The sequence below is a fragment of the Haliotis asinina genome, chromosome 12, assembly GCF_037392515.1.
Source record: "Haliotis asinina isolate JCU_RB_2024 chromosome 12, JCU_Hal_asi_v2, whole genome shotgun sequence".
Lineage (NCBI taxonomy): Eukaryota > Metazoa > Mollusca > Gastropoda > Lepetellida > Haliotidae > Haliotis > Haliotis asinina.
In genome coordinates, this window is record NC_090291.1 from 2,480,744 (window position 1) to 2,504,697 (window position 23,954).

Genomic DNA, 23,954 nt, shown 5'->3' on the forward strand with positions numbered 1-23,954 from the left:
TGAAACACTACAATCACCTGCCAGTGAATATTCTTTAGAAATTTGAACATATTGAACAGACCATGACATAATGACATTACTCCATTGTACAAACATTAACATAAAAACCTTATTTTATTCTTACTAAATGCAAATTGATGATGGTTTGAACAATGCGCAGCAGTATCTTGGGAAATATTTTCAATGAATACAATGTATTATCTTTATGTTTCATTTCACTGACTGGGGCAATTTTTGAAACTATCACCTGGCATTAGTCCTATGTTAGAGTCAAACATGTATGCTAATATACAAGTGTACATGACATGACACACTAAATACAAATTCAACAGCTTCAATCAGTTTATTAATTCTGAACTGTGAAGCAGCTGTTCCCCAGACTGAACCACACAACCAAACAATGTCCTGGTTCCAAAAGAATCATTCATAGAGTCATTACATTCATAAACCAATGGTAACTGTTAAGTATTCTTTGTGGATCAGGACCCTGAATAATATAAGCCAGATATGTTTTGGCACATTGCCAAATATTCCAAATCTCAAGTCTTCCAATTTGCCCGAAGCAGTGAGCATGATTAATTTTTCAACCACTGTTTTGTGCTTCATAAAATCAATACATATGCTTTGGAGTCATTAAAATTGAAAAATGTTCTGGGAATTGCCTGACTTATCGAACACACATTTCTCAAAGCTGGATCTCTGAATCTAATTAGTACCTTAAAAACACCATGTAGTCTAAGACAGTGACATCACTGGAAATTCATCCAACAAATCACAGAAACTCAATAAAATATGAACTTTTCATACTACAGCAGAAGATTAATAAACTGATTGTTACCATGGTTACGACAACCATTTTCAAAATGCCCAGAATCATCCATGTCATTTTCATCACACAAATCAATAAACAAATATCAATGATTAACCATGGACAACAAAACAGATAAGAAAATAAGTGATACAATGCATCAACAGTATCTAGTCTATCCATTCTGTAAAAATATAACAATCATTCCTCAATTACACACTCTCTGTTTTCCGCCATTTCCTTAAGTAGTTAACAATGCCAAGAGCTCCTCCGATGCCAAAACGAACAAAGTTGTCACTGACAAGCGGTCCAAGGGCAAAAAGTCCTGGTTCATAGACCGATTCATATGTGAAGGGGTTGATTTGAAACGGGTTGTGTTTACTGTCAATTTGCCAGTTCTGAACCACCCCCAGATTGCGTCCTCCATTCGGCAAGAATGACAGGTCTGACCTTGATCCGATCATTACAGCAACCATCGAGGTGTCAAACGAGGAAATTGTGTCACCCTGTACTGACTGAATCAGAACTCTCTTGTCATACTTAATTTCCACAACTTTGTGTTTGGAATACGGTTTGTATAACTCAGTCTGTGTTTTGCCCCGCATCATGGAGTGCACCCGGTGATATTCGGGATACATGGATGCTGGCAGTTTCCTGAAGATCAGAGACGGATCATTAGACCCACGACGGAATACATGAATCACAGGGATATTGTACTCAGTTGCCATGAGAATAGTGTCTGCTGCACTTAAACCGGCACCAATCACCAACACAGGGTCACATGACCCAGTAAGCTCCCCTGATTTCATGATCTTCTCGAAGTCTGGTAGGGAATGTACCACATGGGGCAAGGTCTCTCCTGTAATTCCAAGACGGTTTGGAATGTCGTATGTCCCAGTGGCTAGTATAACATAATGAGACACAAAACAGAACTCCTCCCTAATTGTGTTGCCATTTTCAAAGTCACTATCTTCAGCAATTAGTCTGTAGCCTCGAACCTCCCACAGGTAGCCATGATTCTTCTTGACGTTCTTACAACATGGTTCTATCTCACCACTCTCGCTGTCGGCACAGGCTCGAACCTGGAACACCTTCTGCACAGATGTTACAGTGTGATAGTCATAGAAGTGGCGTTGCAGATTCTTTTCCTTCACGAACTCGGCGTAATAATCTTTCACGTCTCCAACGGTGGCTCTCCTTGAGTGATTACCCATATGTACAGATGAACTCTTGCGATTGGCCAGCCACTCTCGGAAGGGAACTGTGGGTAATTCCATCCAGTTGTTCTGGCTCACTGTTTGCATGCTGCCATCCATTCGCTGGAGGATAGAAATTATCTGTACTAAAACTTTTCAAACATTTCAATGACAAATTTCAACACAAGACAGAAATATTTGCTTCTTCTCATTATAAACTACAGAATGCTGCAATTGAAACCAGACCATAATCTTTACCAGTCAGCAAGAGAGTGAGTGAATTTAGTTTTATGCCACTTTCAGCAATATTCATGCAATATATCAGTGGGGGACACTAGATATGGGTTTCTGAAATTGTACCCATGTGGGAAATCACACGCTTAGCAGGACTAAACAAGTCAGATTATATATTTTCAGTTTAAAGGACAGAAAACAAGGCAAAGAATATGTACCCCAAACTGGCAGACTAAGTATGTTTATTTGAGAAACTGGAAGATGTTTGGAGTTGTACATATGGATATGTCCAGGCATACCTGCCATGATCCCCCTGGACGGGTTTTGCCAAGCACTGCATGGGGTACTTCATACTGCTCCTCATGCTTCCAGTCCAAGACAGTGGAGTTATCTGCCCCTAGATCTGCTTCTGGGTGAGACAGGGCATCGAAGAGTAAGGCCACAGGGTTGGGGGATCTGCCCTCCAGACCCTCGGAAAGAAACTCCAGGTCCTGGAAAACAGAGGAATACGTTCACACAGAAAAAGTAAAGATATGACCTCTTGGCATTAAGCCGTCAAAAAGAGTTTCTTGATTGGATGATCTTATAATGGGCACACAGGTGAAAATGCAGGGTAATGCATGCTCTCAATACTTAAATATACAAGAGCAGTACTATGTTGTACTTGAGCCATGAGATGAGCCGCTATACCTGATCTACAATGGAGATGTCCTTAGATTTCTGCAGCTTTTTGGTGAGAATGTCATTTGGATGTATTGCGCCATTGAAGTAAGGCCGGTTCCCAGAAAGCATGAATGACAGACTGATGGCTGACGGGCCATTTCCTGTAAGAAAGAAAATATCATGAGTGAAACCATACACTGATGTACAGTACAGTGCTCACAGTGTAAGAAGCACATGGCTTGCAGTTGATGCCGCTCACAGTGTAAGAAGCACATGGCTCATAGCTGATGCCGCTCACAGTGTAAGAAGCACATGGCTCATAGCTGATGCCGCTCACAGTGTAAGAAGCACATGGCTTGCAGTCGATGCCGCTCACAGTGTCACAAGCACATGGCTTGTAGCTGATGCCACTCATAGTGTCAGAAGCACATGGCTTGTAGCTGATGCCGTTCACAGTGTCAGAAGCACATGGCTTGTAGCTGATGCCGCTCACAGTGCCAGAAGCACATGGCTCATAGCTGATGCTGCTCACAGTGTCACAAGCACATGGCTTGTAGCTGATGCCGCTCACAGTGTCACAAGCACATGGCTTGTAGCAGATGCCGCTCACAGTGTCAGAAGCACATGGCTTGTAGCAGATGCCGCTCACAGTGTCAGAAGCACATGGCTTGTAGTTGATGCCGCTCACAGTGTCAGAAGCACATGGCTTGTAGTTGATACTGCTCACAGTGTCAGAAGCACATGGCATGTAGTTGATGCCTCTCACAGTGTAAGAAGCATGTGGCTTGTAGGTGATGCCACTCATGTGCTTCTGACACTGTGAGCGGCATCTACTACAAGCCATGTGCTTCTGATGCTGTGAACTGAGATCTGAGTCTGCCACACAAATTCTGCCCTCTCAAGTTAACACTTCCACATACATTAAACCCCCTGTTTTAGTTTTGGCCTCTGCTGCTACACATACAGTAAAGTTCACTTATAACATACATGCTTTCAACGAATTGCTGGTTACAACAAACAAATTCAGAAGTCCCGACTGCTTTCCTATATATTGTTATGAATTAACTACCGTATACACCGAACACTGATACTACGAATTATCTGTTACAACAAACAAATTGACAGGTCCCTCTGTTCTATTTCACACATTGATTGACATGTTTACAACGAACAGCTGATCTGAATCCACTTGCATGTCATCTCACATGTCACCAATTAGCTTGTGAAATCAAACAGGTTTCCTCACATGGTATCAAGCTGATAATAAAATAAACTTACCTGTGAACTTTTATCATTTATTTAATCTTGTTTATCTTGTTAACATTTCAAGGCATAAAAAGTGATGCATAATAAAATACATGATCGATGATGAAATGAATGATCCATGACAATTATATGTTCGTTGGTTTTGTCTTATTTTATTTCTGTGTGAACATGATCTTGTCTGAAACCAGTGACGTGGTGACGATTGTTCGTAATTTCCAAATATTCCCGAACATTCCCGAACCGCTTAGAACAAACTTCGCTTACAACGAACTGAAAACAACAGTCCGTTTGAGTTCATTATAAAGGAATATTACTTTATTCTAACCTTCATTTTCACTGTGATTTTCCTCCCCTCTCTGACAAAGGTCAGTGAGTGAGTTAGTATTTAACGTCACATCGGCAATATTTCAGAAGAAAAACCAGTAAAACAACTAGAATATCACTATTTAAATTGAAACTAGCATGAAAAGTTAAAAACTAATATCACTATTTGGACAATGCAACATAATCAGCTCAAGGGAAAGAGATGCCAGTAGTGACTAAGCATAAAGTAGGGCTGGAACCTGAGTAAGGACATAACCTGACACTGATGCAGTCTATTGAATTTAACCTAGTGCAGAGGACATAGTGCCAACTAAATACCACGTATACAGCATTGCAGGGAAACTAGTGCAAAGTTATGCCATGTATGCTGCATTGCACGGAAGCTAGAGCACATATAGGCAGGTGACAATTCTAAGACTGAGCCCAGGTAGGGCAAATATACCAATAACACACCGATGTTCATAGTTCTAAAGAATTGGGTGGTGTGTATATTTGAAAATAACACTGCCATGGAAATAAAAGATTATACGAATTCCTCACTCATATGACTAAGCACATTCTTGCACAGCATTTTTCCACTACGTGTAGTGAATAACTAGAACATTCTTGATGACTCAGTACAAACAACCATATTTACATCCACCCTCCTTCCATCTAGCCATAGATGACCCAGGTTTGTCTTGCATCATTAAACAGGACATTGCAATAGGTCACACCATGGCAGATGACAAGCGGTGCCAACTAAATGGGTGTTCCAGTGGATGGCTTTCATAAATGCTCATGTTTTTTTTTTCCATGGCAAGGTTTCTGGCCTGTAAAGATAAGCATGTACTTTAATGTTATCAAATACAGACATCTCCATGCTGTGTCGTACTATAGAACATTGCAAGAGCTAGCAACTCATAATCACATGCAAATTACTGGCTAAAAGCATGCAAATCCATGTACAGCCATTTCAAATGACAGTTTTTTAATGGACAAGGAAAGATGGTAAATTTACATGTTTTCATTTTTGAACAGCTGAGTCAGAATGACTTGCATCTGCAGCATTACACAGCATTCCACTGACATCCTGGGAGGTCATTAAACACAGCCCAATGTTACACGCTGGGTAGTCAAGCACATATCTGTGTCACTCACTACAATTACTTCCACAAAGAAAGAAGATACCTTTCACTGAGGATGGGTGTCTCAAACTTTACATGTCTTATATTGAAATCTCTGCACCAGCTAAGCTGGTTATACTTTCTCATATCATTGTTAACAGGTATTTCAGCTAAGGTGAAGAAAACAAGGAAAAGAAAAAAAATAGAAAAAGACAAATATACTTGTTTAGGCTCACACATTCAGCAGTTTAGGGTGTGCATTCAGTTGTATAAGCAAAACAACACCTTTAGAAAGTTGACTTTATTTCCAGTACACAGAATACTATAACTTAAAAGTACAAATACAGGGATTTATTCATGAATCCATACTGAGGTCTTTAGCTGGCGATGTATAAAAATACTATCATTACACTCAACTTGGTCATTAACAATCAGTGACCTGTACAAAGCTATATCAAGATGAATGGTAAAATTTGTAATTCCCATTTGGAAGTAATTATTGACATTTACAGCAGACTGACAATCCCTGGTATACATGTTAATTTCACACAGTTCTGTGTACGACTATATGATGATCAGTTTGGTAAGACTTGATTACTTCCCCGTGTTTGTCATTTTGACATTAAACCACACACAAACTCATGATACAGTAGCAGCCACCAAATTTCCGAGTCCTGTGCTGGGATTCAAACAATGGGCCTTCCGATCCGAATTCAGATGCCTTGTCCACATGACCAAAGAGGTAAACCCTGTCCACAAGCTGACAAGATAAGGATGTCATCTGTGCAATGATTCCACGCCCTGCTACAATACTTTCAATACTGCCACATCATGATGTAACTCCACCAGCCCATTGGAAGAATGTGGATTTACTCATAGTTCAGATGAGTGGTGTGCTCTTGAAACGTATAGCTAATACACACTGACGAAGAATGATTTCATCAAGAATGTTGTTCTTAAGCTGCCCAATTTCCCAGGTTTACATGCAAATCATTTACTACACTGTGGAAGTGGCCTCGCAGTTTCTCAGTTGCCATGGAAACCCTAATTACGGCATAATTTTCCAATCCATTACCACAACAGCTGGTAGGGGTTTTCTTTCATGTTGTTTCCAATTCTCATAGATCTGATGTTGAAACATAACGTTGGTTTTGCACCTTTTCTCCAGTTATATGCTAGGTTCCACAGCTCCCAATCCATGTGAAGATCTGGACTCCACTTCACAAGGCAATTCCTAGACTTACGACAGCTGTAGCGCTAAAATCGCTTTATGAAATGGGTCCCGGCGTTAGGGCCAGGTGGTCAGATACCTTGACTTGATTGATGCATAGAATAGCAATCAGTTCCATTCTGGATCATTCACAGCACTAGTCAACAAACTGACATAACCGAAACTCGCATTGTTCTGTCTGGTTCTTACAGTTTACAATGAATGAACATGCAAACAAATCTAAAACTACTATACTGATGGTGACATATGGTATAGGCTATACTAACCCAGGTCATGTTAACCCAAGCTAGGTGGTACAGGCTATACTAACCCAGGTCATGTTAACCCAAGCTAGGTGGTACATGCTATACTAACCCAGGTCATGTTAACCCAAGCTAGGTGGTACAGGCTATACTAACCCAGGTCATGTTAACCCAAACTAGGTGGTACATGCTATACTAACCCAGGTCATGTTAACCCAAGCTAGGTGGTACAAGCTATACTAACCCAGGTCATGTTAACCCAAGCTAGGTGATACAGGCCATACTAACCCAGGTCATGGTATCCCTTGCTAGGTGGAACAGGCCACACTAACCCAAACCGTGTTAACCCAAGCTACGTGGAACAGGTCATGTTAACCCAAGCTAGGTGCTACAGCCTAAAGGCCATACTAACCCAGGTCAGGTTATCCCATGCTTGGTGGTACAGGCTATACTAACCCAAACCCTGTCAACCCAAGCTAGGTGGTCCAGACCATGTTAACCCATGCTTGGTGGTACAGACTATACTAACCCAAGCCATGTTAACCCAAGCTAGGTAGGTCCAGACCATGTTAACCCATGCTTGGTGGTACAGGCTATACTAACCCAGGCCATGTTATCCCATGCAGAATGGTACAGACTATAGTAACCAACAACATATTATCCCATGCTGGGTAGCATAGGCTATATACTAACCCAGGCCATGTTATCCCATGCTGGGTAGCATAGGCTATATACTAACCCAAGCCATGTTATCCCATGCTGGGTGGTACAGTGTTTAATAATTTACTCTGTACCATAAGTACTACACAACAATAAGCTAAACATTCTCAAGCCTGAACCAGCTAGTGCAGTGAATTGAATGACTGAATTAATATGTCTGTATATGCAAAAAATGTCAACATCCCCAAACATATCCATCCTAAAAATATATATTTGTTTGACTATGCACACCTGAATTGGAAAATTAATACACATATCCTTGACTTGAAAACTACAAAGTGCTGAAGCTCATTGCTACTGCATGAAAAGGTAAATAAAACAGATCTTATGGCAGGAAGTGTTTATCATCGTGTCAGTGATCGTGGGCTTGCAATGAGAATCAATACTATCAGAAATCAATAATGCAGTACATACCGACAATGACAACATCTGTGTGCACAGACCCGCTGACGTAGCAAGGCGAGGTTGAGGTCATCTTGGTGCACGACTACCCACGATGCAGTACCAGCAGCACCTCACCACGTAGCACCTACACTGTGGGCCCAACGGCAGCTGAAACAACCCAAACTGGCATAAGTTATTGCAGAGAGTTCTAATGAGCACAGCACAAACTAATGAAACATTACAGGCAATGAGGATCCAACAGCGTGACCCATCTTAAACTGAGCTGCAATTTCAAAATGTTTTTTTTTTTTTAAAAAAAAGTGGGACACACTGTTAGTGAAGAAAATGCAAAGAAAACATAAAATATTTATCAAATTAGAAAGTATGTCTGCAGTAGCTTTCCAACAGGGCTGTGGTGTCACCAAAACCTTTCAAGACATATAATGTAACTTGGTGGTAAGAAAAGATGAAGATCTTTCATCAAAGACAGAAACGTTTTACAGCACATTACATCCTTCCAGTAGGAAAATGTTTTGCCACACCCAAACCATAACAACTTCGAAAGTATCAGATTCTGAAAGATGCAACACTACTTGGCAAAGAATGCCAGAACCATTTTTCACAATAACCTCTACAATGACCTTGACCCATAGAAAGACAAGACCACATGTAAAGTTTCAAGTTAGTTAAGGGAGTCATACTTGCTTAAACCAACAATAACATGCATTTTTTATTTTATATATATATATATATATATACTGGCCACGACCTTTGACCTACATATTCTAAGGACCATCCTCTAAGTGGTGGAAACCATGTCTAACAACAATCTGAAACTTTCGGAAAAGTCAACACAAAAATGTTGGTGCGTTTGTCAACAGCTTGTGACCTTGACTTTTGCTCAGTGATTGGTTTCAGTATGTATGGTGAACTTTAATACGCATTAATGGAATATAACCTCCTTTGCTACACAAACAATTTTGTCTTGTTTTTCTCTTCAGCAGAGCTGCCTATGGTGGCCACTCTTATATGAACACACAAGAATATATTGTGTATCAAACAGCACTGACTCAAGTCAAGCCACTAAAATCATCACAGGTACAGTAATGAGGACCAAGTCAAGCCACTAAAATCATCACAGGTACAGTAATGAGGACCAAGTCAAGCCACTAAAATCATCACAGGTAGACGGATCAGGACCAAGTCAAACCACTAAAATCATCACAGGTAGACGGATCAGGACCAAGTCAAACCACTAAAATCATCACAGGTAGATGGATGAGGCTTTGTGTTTGCTTTGTTTGCTGTTGCATGCTTCAAGGACCATACATTCCAGTGAATCATTTTCTAAAAAGCATTCATGTCACTGTAGTATTAGAATGCTTTCACTCAAGTAAACAACTCCAGCCAACTACATATTTTTTATCACCTGTTACAACCAGTAAACATTATTGGGGACCAATCGTACATGTTGTATCCTATAAGGCCCACAGATAGACATACTGTTGTAGATCTGTGAAAATACAATGACTTATTGCGCATAAGGTGATTGAGTTTAGTCTTTATCCACCTGAAGCAATATCCCAGCAATACCATAATGGAGGACACCAGAAATGGCTGCACACACCATACACATGATCAGGGAATCAAACCAGGTCTTCAGAATGAAGAACTAATGCTTCAACCACTCAGCTAGCCCAATGGCCCAATCAAGTCACAGATGGTTAATGGGACTAAGAGTTTAGTTTTACACAGCACTTGGAAATATTCCAGCTGCAGTGGAGTCTGGACCAGACGATCCAGTGATCAACAGCGGGATGTCAGTCAACCTAGTCAGCGAGCCTGATCATCTGATCCCATTCGTTGCATATTACAACAAGCATGGGTTACTGAAGACCAATTCTAACCTGGACCTTTACCGTTTGAGGCTAACACAGCTGATATATTTACAAATGTCCTGAGATTCTAACTTTGATTAACAAGAAGAAATTGGGGTACTATCAACAATAGCTGCAAAAACTCCATATTTCCTGTCCACTGTGACATTAGTGCCAATTTCACAATTTCATGGAAATAACATAATTAATTCACTTGGATCAGAAATGTGATCTTCTTGAAGTTTCTAGGTTATTCTCAGAGTACCTATCTTTTGGTTGTCGGCATTTAGATAGGAATATATGAAGAATTTAAAAACACTGAGTAGTCTTCCAAACTAAAATATCTTGCATGAATAGAATACAAATAGCATATAATTATAGCATTACTTAAGTTTGCATTTGACTATAAAAACATTATGTGCATTTCAGCTATCAATTTGTTATACGGTATAATTAAATAAACACCAAATGTGACTTTAGGATATGTTTAATTCAAAATCTAACAATTTAGCGCAGCTTTAAACCAGCTGCATAGTTGTCATGTTTATCCCTATCACGGTCAGCATTATGACCCGGTCAACCCCTTATCACACCCAGCTGTCCTGACGCTGACAAATCCCATACAAGAGTCTGTCTTAGATCTCAGACCAAGGACAGATACCATTGTGGGAGTGGATGACGTGAGCAGTATTCCAGACACTGGGTGACTAGAGCATGTACTGACATGTAAAAATAAATATGCACTTACTTTTACCACACCTAGTAACTTTCCACTGAAGTAATTGTCCATAAACTAACACTTGCAATTACTGTCCATATAGTAACACAGAGAATAATTGTCTGTCTACTAACACACTGGGAATAATTGTAATAGTTGTCCATATACTAACACAGGTAATAACTGCCCATACAGTAACACAGGTGATAACTGTCCATATACTAACACAGGTAATAACTGTCCATATACTATCACAGGGAATAACTGTCCATATAGTAATACAGGGAATAATTGTCCACATAGTAACACTGGTAATAATTATCCATACAGTAACAGTGGTATTAACTGTCCATAACTAACACAGGGAATAACTGTCCACATAGTAACAGTAGTAATAACTGTCAATATACTAACACATTAATAACTGTCCATATACTAAATGGGGAATAATTGTCCACATAGTAACAGTGGTAATAATTGTCAATATACTAACATAGGTAACAACTGTCCATATACTGACACAGGTAATAGTTGTCCATATAGTAACACAGGGAATAATTGTCCATTTAGTAACACAGGTAATAACAGCCCATACAGTAACACAGGTGATAACTGTCCATATACTAACACAGTGAATAATTGTCCACATAGTAACACTGGTATTAACTGTCCACATATTAACACTGTTAATAACTGTCCATATAGTAAGAGCCGTAACTGACCTTAAACTAACACAGTGAATAACTGTGCACATATACTCTTTAAAAACATTTAGGGGATCTTCATTTTCTTATTTATTTACAATTAATAATATTTAGGAGATTTATCAGAGTCAATCAATGTTGATGTGATATTATTGAATGTTTTGAGTGTGCATCACAATTTGCACTTCCTTACAACCATAGTTATTTGGAATGTAGTCGCCTTTGAAAAATGATTGGTGTTTGGCATGTAATTTGCATGTATTTTTATAACATTAACAAACAACTAGAAACAAACACTAACAAATGTGTGATGCAAGATGAATGTCAAAATTAATGTTCTCAGTGATTTCTCGACCTTCTTGAAAGAACATCAACATCAAGAATGCACGTGTGTGGGGATACTGCGTTATGCACGTGCATAGCATGCGTTTAGGGGTCGTAATAGAGGGAAATGGTGGTGCGTTCATAAGATTCTGTCCTTGAAACAATTCTTGATGATTGCACATCCTATCCAAACTGAAAGTTCATTATCCCTTTTTCTTTTTAGGAGTATAATAACACTGGTAATAAATTTCCATATACTAACACAGGTAGTGATTGTCCATATACTAACACAGGTAACAATTGTCCAAATACTGACACAAGTTATCACTGTCCATATAGTAACACAGGTAATAACTGTCCACATACTTACAGTGCTAAGGACAGTCTGGGTGGCAAAACCAATATCAATGTACCAGAATTTTCAATCATGAGTCATCTTGACTGGTAGATTGATAAGGCACAGACGGCAGCTGTACAACTGGGATTAACAAATAATTAATGTGCTTGAATCAAAAGAATTTAACAGATGACAAAGTATATACAGTTGTACGGAAAACAACATCTTCATGCTTAATCTTTGCCCCTTGATGATTGGTCCCTGTCTCTTTTCAATTCTTACTGGCTCTTTTGTGAGTGGTTCCAGCCTGAGACAGGTTGCTAAGGATAAGGCACTGTCTTAGGACAGTCACATACTGAAAGATATTACCTCCTACCTGTCAACTCTCATCCACCTTACCTCAATGTCACACACTCAGGCATTACCCCTCTAAAACCATGCATTAGTGAAAACATTTATAAGCTCACACCAAGTGATATAAAATCATCCTCAAATAACCTAAAACAAAAACATTTTTCTTTGGGGGTGGTGGCTGTTTGGGTTTTTGCCCCTTGGGCCCCCAGCTTCTCAATATTACTGACTGGAACTGTTGACCAGGGGCAGACAGCTATGATGACCTTCCAGACAGTCAAGATTGTATGAAATACAATTATTTGCACAACACATTTTATAAATACATGACAGTCAGCTGAAGTGATATGACATGACAATGTTTCAGTACTGAAATAATATCATATGACTTAATGTTCATGACGTTACAAATTGTTAAAACAACATCACCATAACAACAGCCTGACTTCAGGTCTATTGGGTAAATCTTGTAAATCTTGGTAAAAAGTGTTTCTTATCATTTTATTGAGTAATACATAACATCAAGTACATGAAACTGAGATTGACTGTCAATGAAAGCATTGTTCATGTGGGCATATATTAAATGACAATAAATATGTCAAATCTAAAATAATAATACAGATTTGAATAATCATGCACATCTGCCTTCTCACAAAAAATCAATGATTTTAATTAACATCATCAGGTATTGTCGGAATCCTCTGCCTCACATCACACTTCAGCGAACCCATTCAGTCAAGAAACCTAAGACCACAACACATTTGAACGCTTTTCCTATTTTTGTGAAAATGTCATCACGTGTAAGCCCAAACCACAAACCATGCATGGAATAAATAGTGGCATTTACCTGCGATTAAGCACATGATAAATCAAGCTATACCCAGGACTACTGTCCAAACAAACAAAACACTGTCTATTAATACGTTACAAAACAAACCTCTTAACTTCTACTTGAACATTAATTCAAGCCAATACCAATTCATATTTAACTTCTGTTGAATCTTCAACCAAGCCAATACAGCTAAAGGTTTGTCTGGAGTGCAATTGCTTATGCATTCAATGCAGCACAAATTTCTGGTTAAATTTCCCCTTAAAAATGTCATGCTCATTTAAAAATTAAATCGTACAATAATGAGTTACCATGTTGCTGACAAACAAACAATATAATTAAAATGTACTATTAATATGTATGTCAGATATTCTTTACATACATCTGGATATTAATAAGTGCTGGTATCATTTATCAAATAGATACCTTACCTCCGACACAAGTGGCGTTGCGTATCTTGTCAGACAAGACACACAATCACAAACTGAAGACAAGTTGCCTGCACATGAGGAATATATTCTGGGTTAATTATCATGTACACAACTCCCTCTGCTCTCACAGGAATGCTGTCTGCCAATCAATAGCTGATGCCAAGCAACAAACCCCGCCTTCAATAGTGATTGACATAACCGATCCTCCTTTCAAATCTGCTTACTCATGTTTTACCACTACACCTAGTTCACAGTGAACATTAAACACAGATAAGCCAATCTAAGAGGGGGTTTGAATTAATTTGCCAGGGAGGTTTAGGCTCAGGCACTAATCACTGTAGCATAAACATTAAACTCTATAAAATTGTAAAACAGCTGCCTTTCTCACAACATTTTTATGTCGCAAAAAAGGTCAAAATCAATCTGCAGCAGTTGGCTGTAAATCACTGGACCTACCAGTGTAAAATATACATTTAGACAGTAGGTTAATTTTCGCACAAACAATGTACCATAGAGGATTCCTTAAACCTCCTTTCAGATTGGATTGGGTACATCAACCCATGGGCCCCTGGGAACCGGTGAACAATGTATTTATCTTACTGAACATCTCAATGTCAATTTTTAACTGTTTATAGCATAAATATCCGATCGTCCACCTCACCCATCCTGTGTGAATCAAACGATTCGAATCTTGCATCTTGCTCATTTTCCTGCGGGTATTGTCATTGTAAAATCACAATGGTGTAACTCCTCTTCTTAATATTCACAGTGATAATTTTAACGTTTCGACAAAATATATTTATTGGAATATGAGGCAAATCTTTTCATAGCCATCACTAGATTTTGTAGATGACACAAGAAAATAAAATTTAGAGTTATCTCTCTTTCAAGCAGGGTATATTGAAAGTACCAGAAAAGCACTCAGGCAATCACAAAATGAAATTTAATTGAGAGGTAAGAAGATTGACCATACAGAATAACTTGTCTCTATAATTAGTCTCTGAAATGAACATACATTACAGAACATATGAACATACATGACAAAAATACAATTTTGAAATTATGAATAGTGTGACCTATTCATTCAGTGACACACTGATGAAATAGCAATCATAAATACACCAATATCTCTAACATAAATGGTCCAGTTTATAATGAATAGGAGCTCTGAGCCTTTCTTCATTTTAATCTAGACTTGGCAAATTTTCTTGACTTGCATGGGCATTCTTGGAAGTATCTGCTTCAAGGTCTGTAATGACAGTCTAAAGTTGATTATACTTACTATGATTAAAAAAGTTGGGTTACCATGTGCTGTCTAACCAAGTTAACTGTAAAATGGTTTCTATTTGAGAATCTAAAGTTGTTAGAATTATTGTACAAATCTATACTTCTCTATTGCTTGGTCTTGAACTGTTTTCAATCTAATTACTAGTTTTACATTTTCAGTGATATTCTAGTTGGTTTTACTGTCCTTCGCTGACAGGTTTTTATAATGTGCCGTTGACTAATGTGTAGTTTTGTATCTAATCGTTCTTGTCACAATATGGCAGGAATATTGCCAATGTGACGATAAATTTTAACTCACTCACTCACCCACCCAACCACCCACACACACCCCCCACTCTCTCTCTCACTCACTCTTGCTTGGTGACTGTTGATTACTTCATTGTTCATTGATTGGCTTTCTCTGTTGGCTTTCATAACATGATGTCACATCCTACTTTAACACTCTCCTTCCCCTTGTGAACCTTTCATAGCCATAATCTCAGAACACACTACCACTAGTAATGTCATCACTACATACAACAACCTCCTCAACTGTGTCAACTCAATTATCCTTTCTGTATCGACTGTCCTTGATCATAATCATCTATATCATATGCTTGATAACAGTGAGTGAGTGAGTGAGTGAGTTTAGTTTTACGTCACACTTAGCAATATTCCAGCTATATGGCGACGGTCTGTAAATAATCGAGTCTGGACCAGACAATCCAGTGATCAACAACATGAGCATCGATCTGCGCAATTGGGAACCGATGACATGTGTCAACCAAGTCAGCTAGTCTGCCCACCCGATCCCGTTAGTTGCCTCTTACGACATAGTCACCTTTTATGGCAAGCATGGGTTGCTGAAGGCCTATTCTACCCCGGGACCTTCACGGGTCCTTGATAACAGTGTTGGCATGTACACTGAAACAAGGCATCTGTTACAACAAAGAACTTGACTGTCCATATAAGTTGTTCCTCTTCAACAAATTTCAAAATCAGAGCTACAAGGTGCTGTCCTAGAACAACCTTAATCGTGATGACATAATGGTAGGTATGTTTGAAGCCTGACTGGAATTCTCTGTGCAACATCTGAAAACACCATTAAAGTTTCATCTCGATACCAAGCAAAACTAGAAAAACTTGGTTACTTCAAAATCAGAAGTTATTGCTTGATAAAAACTCAAAATATACGCAAAAACATGCATCAAATATTTTCACATTTACAGCTGACTCATTGGCAAAACTGAAATTTTCAAGATCGTAGTTCCTTTGCAGCCATACAAGTCAGGTCAGCTGGAATAATTAATAATGAGCAAGAATGATTTCATGTCACTATCAGCAACATTCCAGCAATATCACAGCGAATGAAACTGGCAAAGGGCTTCACACAGGGTTTTCAGCATGATGTTGAACGCTTTAACCACTAGGCTACCCTCCCACCCCAAGTTAAAGTAAGTATGACAGACAGACATATACACAAAATATTTTACAGCATGTGTGTCCTGAAATGTCGAAGATCTTTTCAAGGGTTGATTTTAGTTCATTTTTCCAGACTTCTATAGAGCCAAATTATCCATGATATCACAATAATGCTCCAAGAATTTGAATCTGTGCCCACACTACCCCTATATATAAACTAAAAAGGGCGCGGCCCAAACCAGAGCAAGAATTCAGGCTCTTTAGGTATGAATACTACATTCAAAACCTATTCAGTCTGAAAATGCTTATTGAGTCCTACACTACCTACTGCCTATTTCCCCGAAAAACAACTTAACCTCTATCATTTCGTCCGCTACATGGGCACACCAATACAAGTATGAAACTCTCATTCACCAGCATTAAATGCGGACTTCTCAATAGTGTTAATTTTCAACCATCGATATGCTGTTATTATGTCAAAGAAAGACACAGTTCTCTGAAACATTCACTTGTAAACATTAATGTTTTGTTATGGAACTCCACCAGGAAGAAATATTCCTCGTATATTGCTTACATAACACAGAACCTAGACGCTCCAGTTTGGCTGAATCATTGTTTGAACAATTATCCTTGGCGGGTAGAATGTAAACATGTGCAAAACTTCACGACCCACTTGTGTAGGTTTATATTTACTCAACTGGGTCACTTGCTATCTCCCCTATTCTTGACACATTTCTAGGAAACGTTGGGCAGCATGTATTTAAAGATGCAATGTCAATATCTCTACACGTAACGATCAAAGGTCTTGGCAAATAATTACATCATGTGAGGGCAGGTGTTGCAAGTAACAAATGTACTGACACACTTAGATAAATGAGTACTGCAGGTGATTTAACTGCCCATGAAATTTCTGGATGTTCCTAAGACAAGAAGCACTCTGAACTGAGGCACCAATGAAACTCACAGTGGGACATGTTAAAAATGTTCCAGTATTTTTCTGTCTGTTGAGTACAATTTTCAAGCAAGAGGGTATTGTTTCATGCCATTTTTAGCACTATTCCAGCAATATCAAGGCATGTCATATCGATGATCATGATATCAGTCACTGGATTGCTTCACATTGTTGCTTAAAGACAGTTGTGGTACAGCCACAATAGTACTTTGTGTGGTGTTAAACAATAAACAAAATATTGACATAGTTTAATGCCACTATATGCAGTATTCCAGCAATAAAACCAGAGGACACCAGAAATGGGCTTAACACATTGTACCCTGGTGGGGAATCGAACACAGGCCTTTGGTGTGAACAACAAATGTGCTAACCACTAGACTACCAAACTGCCCCTTTAAAAAGAAAGACTACTGCAAACTACTACAATGATTCACAATGCTCAAGTTATACAATACAACTTACAAACACAAGTACACGGGAAACAAAACCCTTTCATATTCATTTTAAAATATACTTGAGAATTACCATGTAACCAGTCTTAACTTTTCATTTGGCATAAATGAGAAAAGACAGTGAAACTTACAGATAGGTCTATAAAAATCAGACCCCAAAAGTTGGTGAAAAGGTGAGCATGTCCTGTGTGACTGCTTGCACCAAATACTCACTGCAACCTCATACCAAAATCAGCCCCACAGTGTACAAGACCATGTCTAACATGGTGCTGAAATTTCAGAATTTACGAACAATAATTCAGTTAAATGTTATTCATAATCATGAGTTACTTACCAAACGAAAGTGTACTGTGTTTGAGTGTTGCAATGATACAGGACACTGACACCATCAGTGTAACTGAAGACTTTGAACCTTCCTACCTGGTCCTTTACAGCTCTAGACACAAAATAACAATGGATCACTGTCTGACCAAGGGCCCCTTTTAATAGTCCCTGACCTCAATGTATGAGCCATCATGACATGATCTAGTTATTATTAATGTCCTGCCTCAGTAAAGCAAATCTGTGGTGTTTATTCACAGACATCTCCAGCAGACATTAAGCTTGTATGTTTCGTTCATTACCCATCGTCTCCTTTATTACAGGTTGACCCTCAAGGATGACCTGGGTTGAATGTGTCACTGTGTGTGTGTGTGTGTTATAGTGAGGGGGAACCTGCTGGAAGGACCTGTTGTAGAGGCTAAGCATGCTCTGTCCACACTGTGAAGAAGTGACCATGATTCAACAGCTCAAATGAGGTCACAGGACAGGTCCAAAACTACTTCAGGTGTGACATCTCTCTGGCAAACAAGATCTGTTCTAGATTCTGTGACTGAGAAAAAATGTGGGTGTGACTGAGTCTGAAACTAATTGTGAAAGCCAATGAGAGAGTGTCAGCTTTATGTTGGAGAATTTGAGGCAGCTTTCAGATACTTTCCACTTTGGTTAAATCCACAAGCATCAATGTGGAACTGAACATCTAAACATGTAATCAAGTGGCATTTTTCATCCACAATCAGAGGTTCCAGTAACGTCTAGGGGATGTAACTCTGCACAGCCTCCAGTGCCACTTGAAGAAGAAGGATATGATGCAGTGTGAAAACAACTTTGATTTCTTCCAAAATCTGGAAGTCTTTTTGTGGTATTGTAGCACTGCTTTCAAAGTGATTTAAACTCCGTGTTTTGCATGTTATCAGTGAAATAACTTATCCTTGCAAAAGGAAAACATTACTTATAAATACATGAAGAAGTTATCAAAACCTAAATTCAAACCAGTTTACACTGTAGACCTGGGTGAGAGTGAATGAATTGGATTTTGTGCTGAATTTAGCAATATTCCAGCAATATCATCACAGGGCTGAAATGGGCTTCACCCATGTGGCTAATCAAACCCAAGTCTTTGGCAAGACAAGTTCACGCTTTAACCACTAGACCACCCCACTGTCCCCCTAGACCTGAGGCTGAATATTGGCCTTGATAAATGCTAAGAAAAACAAATGTGTCAGACATGAGGTTTACGTGAGATGAAGGTAGGACAAGGATACAAACGAATGAATGGTGTTTTATGCCACAAAGTCAACAATTCTACAGCTGTGTAACAGCTTCATGTAAGCAATCAAGTTTGGACCAGACACACCACTGACAGGAACCTCATACAAAAATGACAAATATCAGTCCCAAATCCTGATAGCCTAATTCAAGAAAGATTCTGGATGACAAATATGATCTCATCTTCATGTCAGTGAACTCGCTATCTTGCAAATCAATACCAGTACAGCACCCTGATCAATGCCATCTCCTGACTCACCAACACATACAAAACACTGTGACATACTGTGCACTTTACAGTGAATAAATTTCACCACTAAGGAGGGAAACAAAATTCAAATCAATATTCAGGTGAGGGCATGTATGCAGCTAAGCATGCTGGACAAGGTATTTCTCACACCTTGTAAATTAGTACATAAGATCAGGCTTAAGTTTATTATAAACAGTTTTTTGCTAAAGCAACAGGTTCACATGATTATTTCAATTAATTCCTGCTCAGTGCACAAAATTAATACTCAAAAACACATCCTGCATATTCATGGACATACGTATTTTTGTACATAATAACAGGAGATAATGACTATCTAAAATATATTTCATATCACACAGACGATGGAGTCTATTACTGGCCTGCATATCAGGTTTTACTGTTATATGATTGAAGGACCTGTATGTTTGATTTCACTCACACTGGTTTTCTCAACAGCTTTCTCCAGCTGTATGTGTGACAAGAAACAGGCAATACCAAACCATGATCTACAGACTTATTCACCTGGGTCTAGGGCTAGAACGGGTAACCCAGATATCAGTGACAAGGAGGGAATGTGTTGGAACCTTGTACCCGCCTCAATACCTGGGCCTGTTATGATCATGAGGCTAACAGACTGAACAATGTAATATCTTATTCTTCCATGATCGAACGCATGTATTGCCTTTGATGATGCCGACATGATTTAGCAACATCTGTTTTGAATATAATACTTGGCTAAGATGTTGAACAAGTTGAAATTTTAGCCTAGGAGCTGAAGAGTATGTTGACATTTCTTACAAATTTGATGTCAGGAATTGACATAACGGATATGTTTGACGCAAGTGAGTAAACTTGCAGGACAGCGTTTAGTCCCTTAGCTCCAAAGCTCAACTGTCACACATCCACATCCAACATTAAACCTGAAGACAATCCTTGTTTTGTCACTGCCATGGCCATAACAGGTTAAAATATATTAAACAGAGAGGGTAATCAATTCTTAACTTACTTTTTTTTTTATAGTATCTTTGTCTGACGTAACATATTGTACTAGCTTCTGGTGACAACACTAGATATGGGCTTCACACATTGTATCAAACCAGAGTCTTCAGCGTGATCAGCGAACACTTTAACCCAAGGCTAACCTACTGCCCCACCATGTTTGAGAAAGGAGACTAAGGGAATATGGATGTAACATATTGTACTAGCTTCTGGGGACAACACTAGATATGGGCTTCACACATTGTATCAAACCAGAGTCTTCAGCGTGATCAGCGAACACTTTAACCCAAGGCTAACCTACTGCCCCACCATGTTTGAGAAAGGAGACTAAGGGAATATGGATGTAACATATTGTACTAGCTTCTGGGGACAACACTAGATATGGGCTTCACACATTGTATCAAACCAGAGTCTTCAGCGTGATCAGCAAACACTTTTACCCAAGGCTAACCCACTGCCCCACCATGTTTGAGAAAGGAGACTAAGGGAATATGGATGTAACATATTGTACTAGCTTCTGGGGACAACACTAGATATGGGCTTCACACATTGTATCAAAACAGAGTCTTCAGCGTGATCAGCGAACACTTTAACCCAAGGCTAACCTACTGCCCCACCATGTTTGAGAAATTAGACTAAGGGAATATGGTCATAGACTGCTTCACCTTCATAACCACACATCACGACCCTGTGAGGTGAATCATCAGTCATCCTTTATCAAGAATCCCAAGAATCAGGCACAGCTCAGTCGAATTTGGGCACCTACTACAACTGTTGTTAGATTATTTAACAATAATTCTTGTTTCGTTTGATAGTATACATCAACAACAGGTTTATGGAGTCAGTTTTCTACTTCAAGGTTACTAATCTTTAGAATCCCTTCAGTTTGACAGAAAAAGAAGGAATAAGAATCGCTGGGCAAGAAAAGGGTGATACTGCAGGTGAAGTTGAATACTTCCTAGTGGATATAAGTATATTCTTCTCCAAGAATATTCAAAGGTGCAGGAAATAGAAATGTGAAAGTTATAAAAAAATTCAAGAAACATCATGTAGGGTATGGGAATTGCATATACAGGATTTTTTTGCAAGATCTTGTAAGATAATGTTTGTGTCTTTAAAGTCAAGGTATCTCCACATCAATCAGAAAACGACTGTCATGTTTCTTGGTGTTTCTTTGTACACCATCATCAACTCATTTAGTCTCTAACAAGCACGAACGATAATTATGGTGTCTTGTAGAACCATGATGTACGACTAAGACCAGTATTAGAAATATGACTATAAACAGTGACTGATCACCGATCTGGCAAAAAAAATAATACATTTCACGTCACAAAACCATCGATGATCGATGGTCTGAGTAGACCGTTAATTCCTTGTCAAGCACCCAGAGACTTCAGAGAATCAAAAGTCGTAGAGATCCAGTTTGACGTCATGCTTGACAATACGATGAATTACCTATGTTCACTGATTCAAACTCCTTCAATACCAACACATGCCGTGGTACATAAAAGTGAAGTGTGATATTACACGGCGACATCACTCGAGCAACCATCTCTGTCAGTCAGTGATAACTCTAACCTCACCGCTTGAAATGTCAGTGAACCACACGTGTGTGTCCATGTGTGGAAGCCCTTATACATATCTCATAACGTACGCAGCAGCATAAACCTTACCAGCGAGTCACTCGAACCCTTTGTGTCTGTACGCGTCACATTATGCCGGATACTCCCTTCCACCCGACCAGAAAAGACACGCCGTACCATCGGAACATTGCCAAAGTATATGACTCTGCAGTATTTATAACTATCGTGTGCGATGATTGGTCAGTTTTTCACTGCCTGGTTGTATCGGCGTAGTTGATTGGCTGATACATAGTGCCTATACTCTCATATCGCCCAGCGTGCAGCTCTTGCACAAGTTGCCAGCACAAATTGTTTCCACTCCAGTGAATGTAATTACAGTCACATCTGCCAGTTGGTGTAGTTAGTTAAAATTCAGACATGTTTTGTATGGATTTATGATACCATGGAATCGTAACTTGAAACCGAAATGAAAGTTAGAACGATTTGATATTGCCATACAAATTGCTATTTCATCACATTCTAAAATTCGAATTCCGTCACTTGCCAAAACCCTTGCCTCAACTTTTGATTTACACATCCAATAAGTCGTAAACCAAAGTAAATACAGTTCATAATTTCTGCTTATGATGCTAAGGTTAAAATGGAATAAAATTGCTACATTTGTCGTCTTGACCTCTTTAGTTGGTATATATTTACATAAAATTCAGATTCTTTAGTTGCCAAACTCTACGTCCAGATCTGAACCTTTAAGATGTGTACTTACTTAATTACTGGATAGTAAACGTGGAGGAAATGTTACACTAGATTATTTAGATAAAGCCTCGCCTGGGTAAACAACGATGTGTGATATTGTTGCTATATCGTATATTGACATATATTGAGAATAAGATTGATCATTGAGACAACGCGTTACTGCAGGGCTAATATTTGTCACTATTTGCAATTTTGGTTCTTACTTGATGAATTATGCTTTTTGCTTGCCCTGCTCGTGAACCGTATCTTTCACCCACCGGCCCTATACGGTCTGTACGAAATGTGGCCCTATACGGTCTGTACGAAATGTGGCCCTATACGGTCTGTACGAAATGTGGCCACATACGGTCTGTACGAAATGTGGCTCTATACGGTCTGTACGAAATGTGGCTCTATACGGTCTGTACGAAATGTGGCCCTAAACGCGGTCTGTACGAAATGTGGCCCTATACGGTCTGTACGAAATGTGGCCATATACGGTCTGTACGAAATGTGGCCCTATGCGGTCTGTACGAAATGTGGCCATATATACGGTCTGTACGAAATGGATGGCTCTAATAGTTGCAAGTCTTTGTTGTTTTGGGTTTTGTCTCTCAGAGTTTTGAATTTCAAGAAAATAATTAAGCGCTAATCTAGTTGTATGAGCAGTATGCGTTGATGGGGTGAGGTCGCCTTGATTTCTCTGCGACACTTTATAGACTGCGCATAAACTACTTGCATGCAGTTCTCAATTGTGGTTATATGAATATTAAATAATGTAAATTAGTGCAAAACGTGCCTGTTGGAATCCTGCATAATAACTTATACGTCATAAACACGTGAGCGACACCGGTTGCGTAGGCTCTCTTGAGACGGGTGGCGGAGTAGCTCAGTGGTGAACGTGCTCGCTCGCTCGTCATGTCGAAGACCCGGGTTGGGCTCAGTGTGTGAAGCCCATATCTG

At 39.1% G+C, this 23,954-nt stretch overlaps 1 protein-coding gene across 2 annotated transcripts; it reads right to left on the bottom strand.

The window, feature by feature from the left end:
* Positions 1-324: 324 nt before the first annotated feature.
* Positions 325-22,448, bottom strand: LOC137258433 (oxidative stress-induced growth inhibitor 2-like). Of its 2 annotated transcripts, none has more exons than XM_067796111.1 (5): positions 22,350-22,448; positions 8,205-8,342; positions 2,929-3,062; positions 2,538-2,729; positions 325-2,127 (listed from the first exon to the last, which is right to left on the bottom strand). In XM_067796111.1, the coding sequence occupies exons 2-5, from the start codon at positions 8,263-8,265 to the stop codon at positions 1,021-1,023; spliced, it is 1,494 nt and encodes a 497-aa protein (XP_067652212.1). In that variant the 5' UTR covers positions 8,266-8,342; positions 22,350-22,448; the 3' UTR covers positions 325-1,020. The 2 variants fall into 2 exon arrangements, with proteins under 2 accessions (XP_067652212.1, XP_067652213.1); XM_067796112.1 differs by lacking the exon at positions 22,350-22,448 and adding an exon at positions 13,746-13,800 and having other exon boundaries at positions 936-2,127.
* Positions 22,449-23,954: the final 1,506 nt, after the last annotated feature.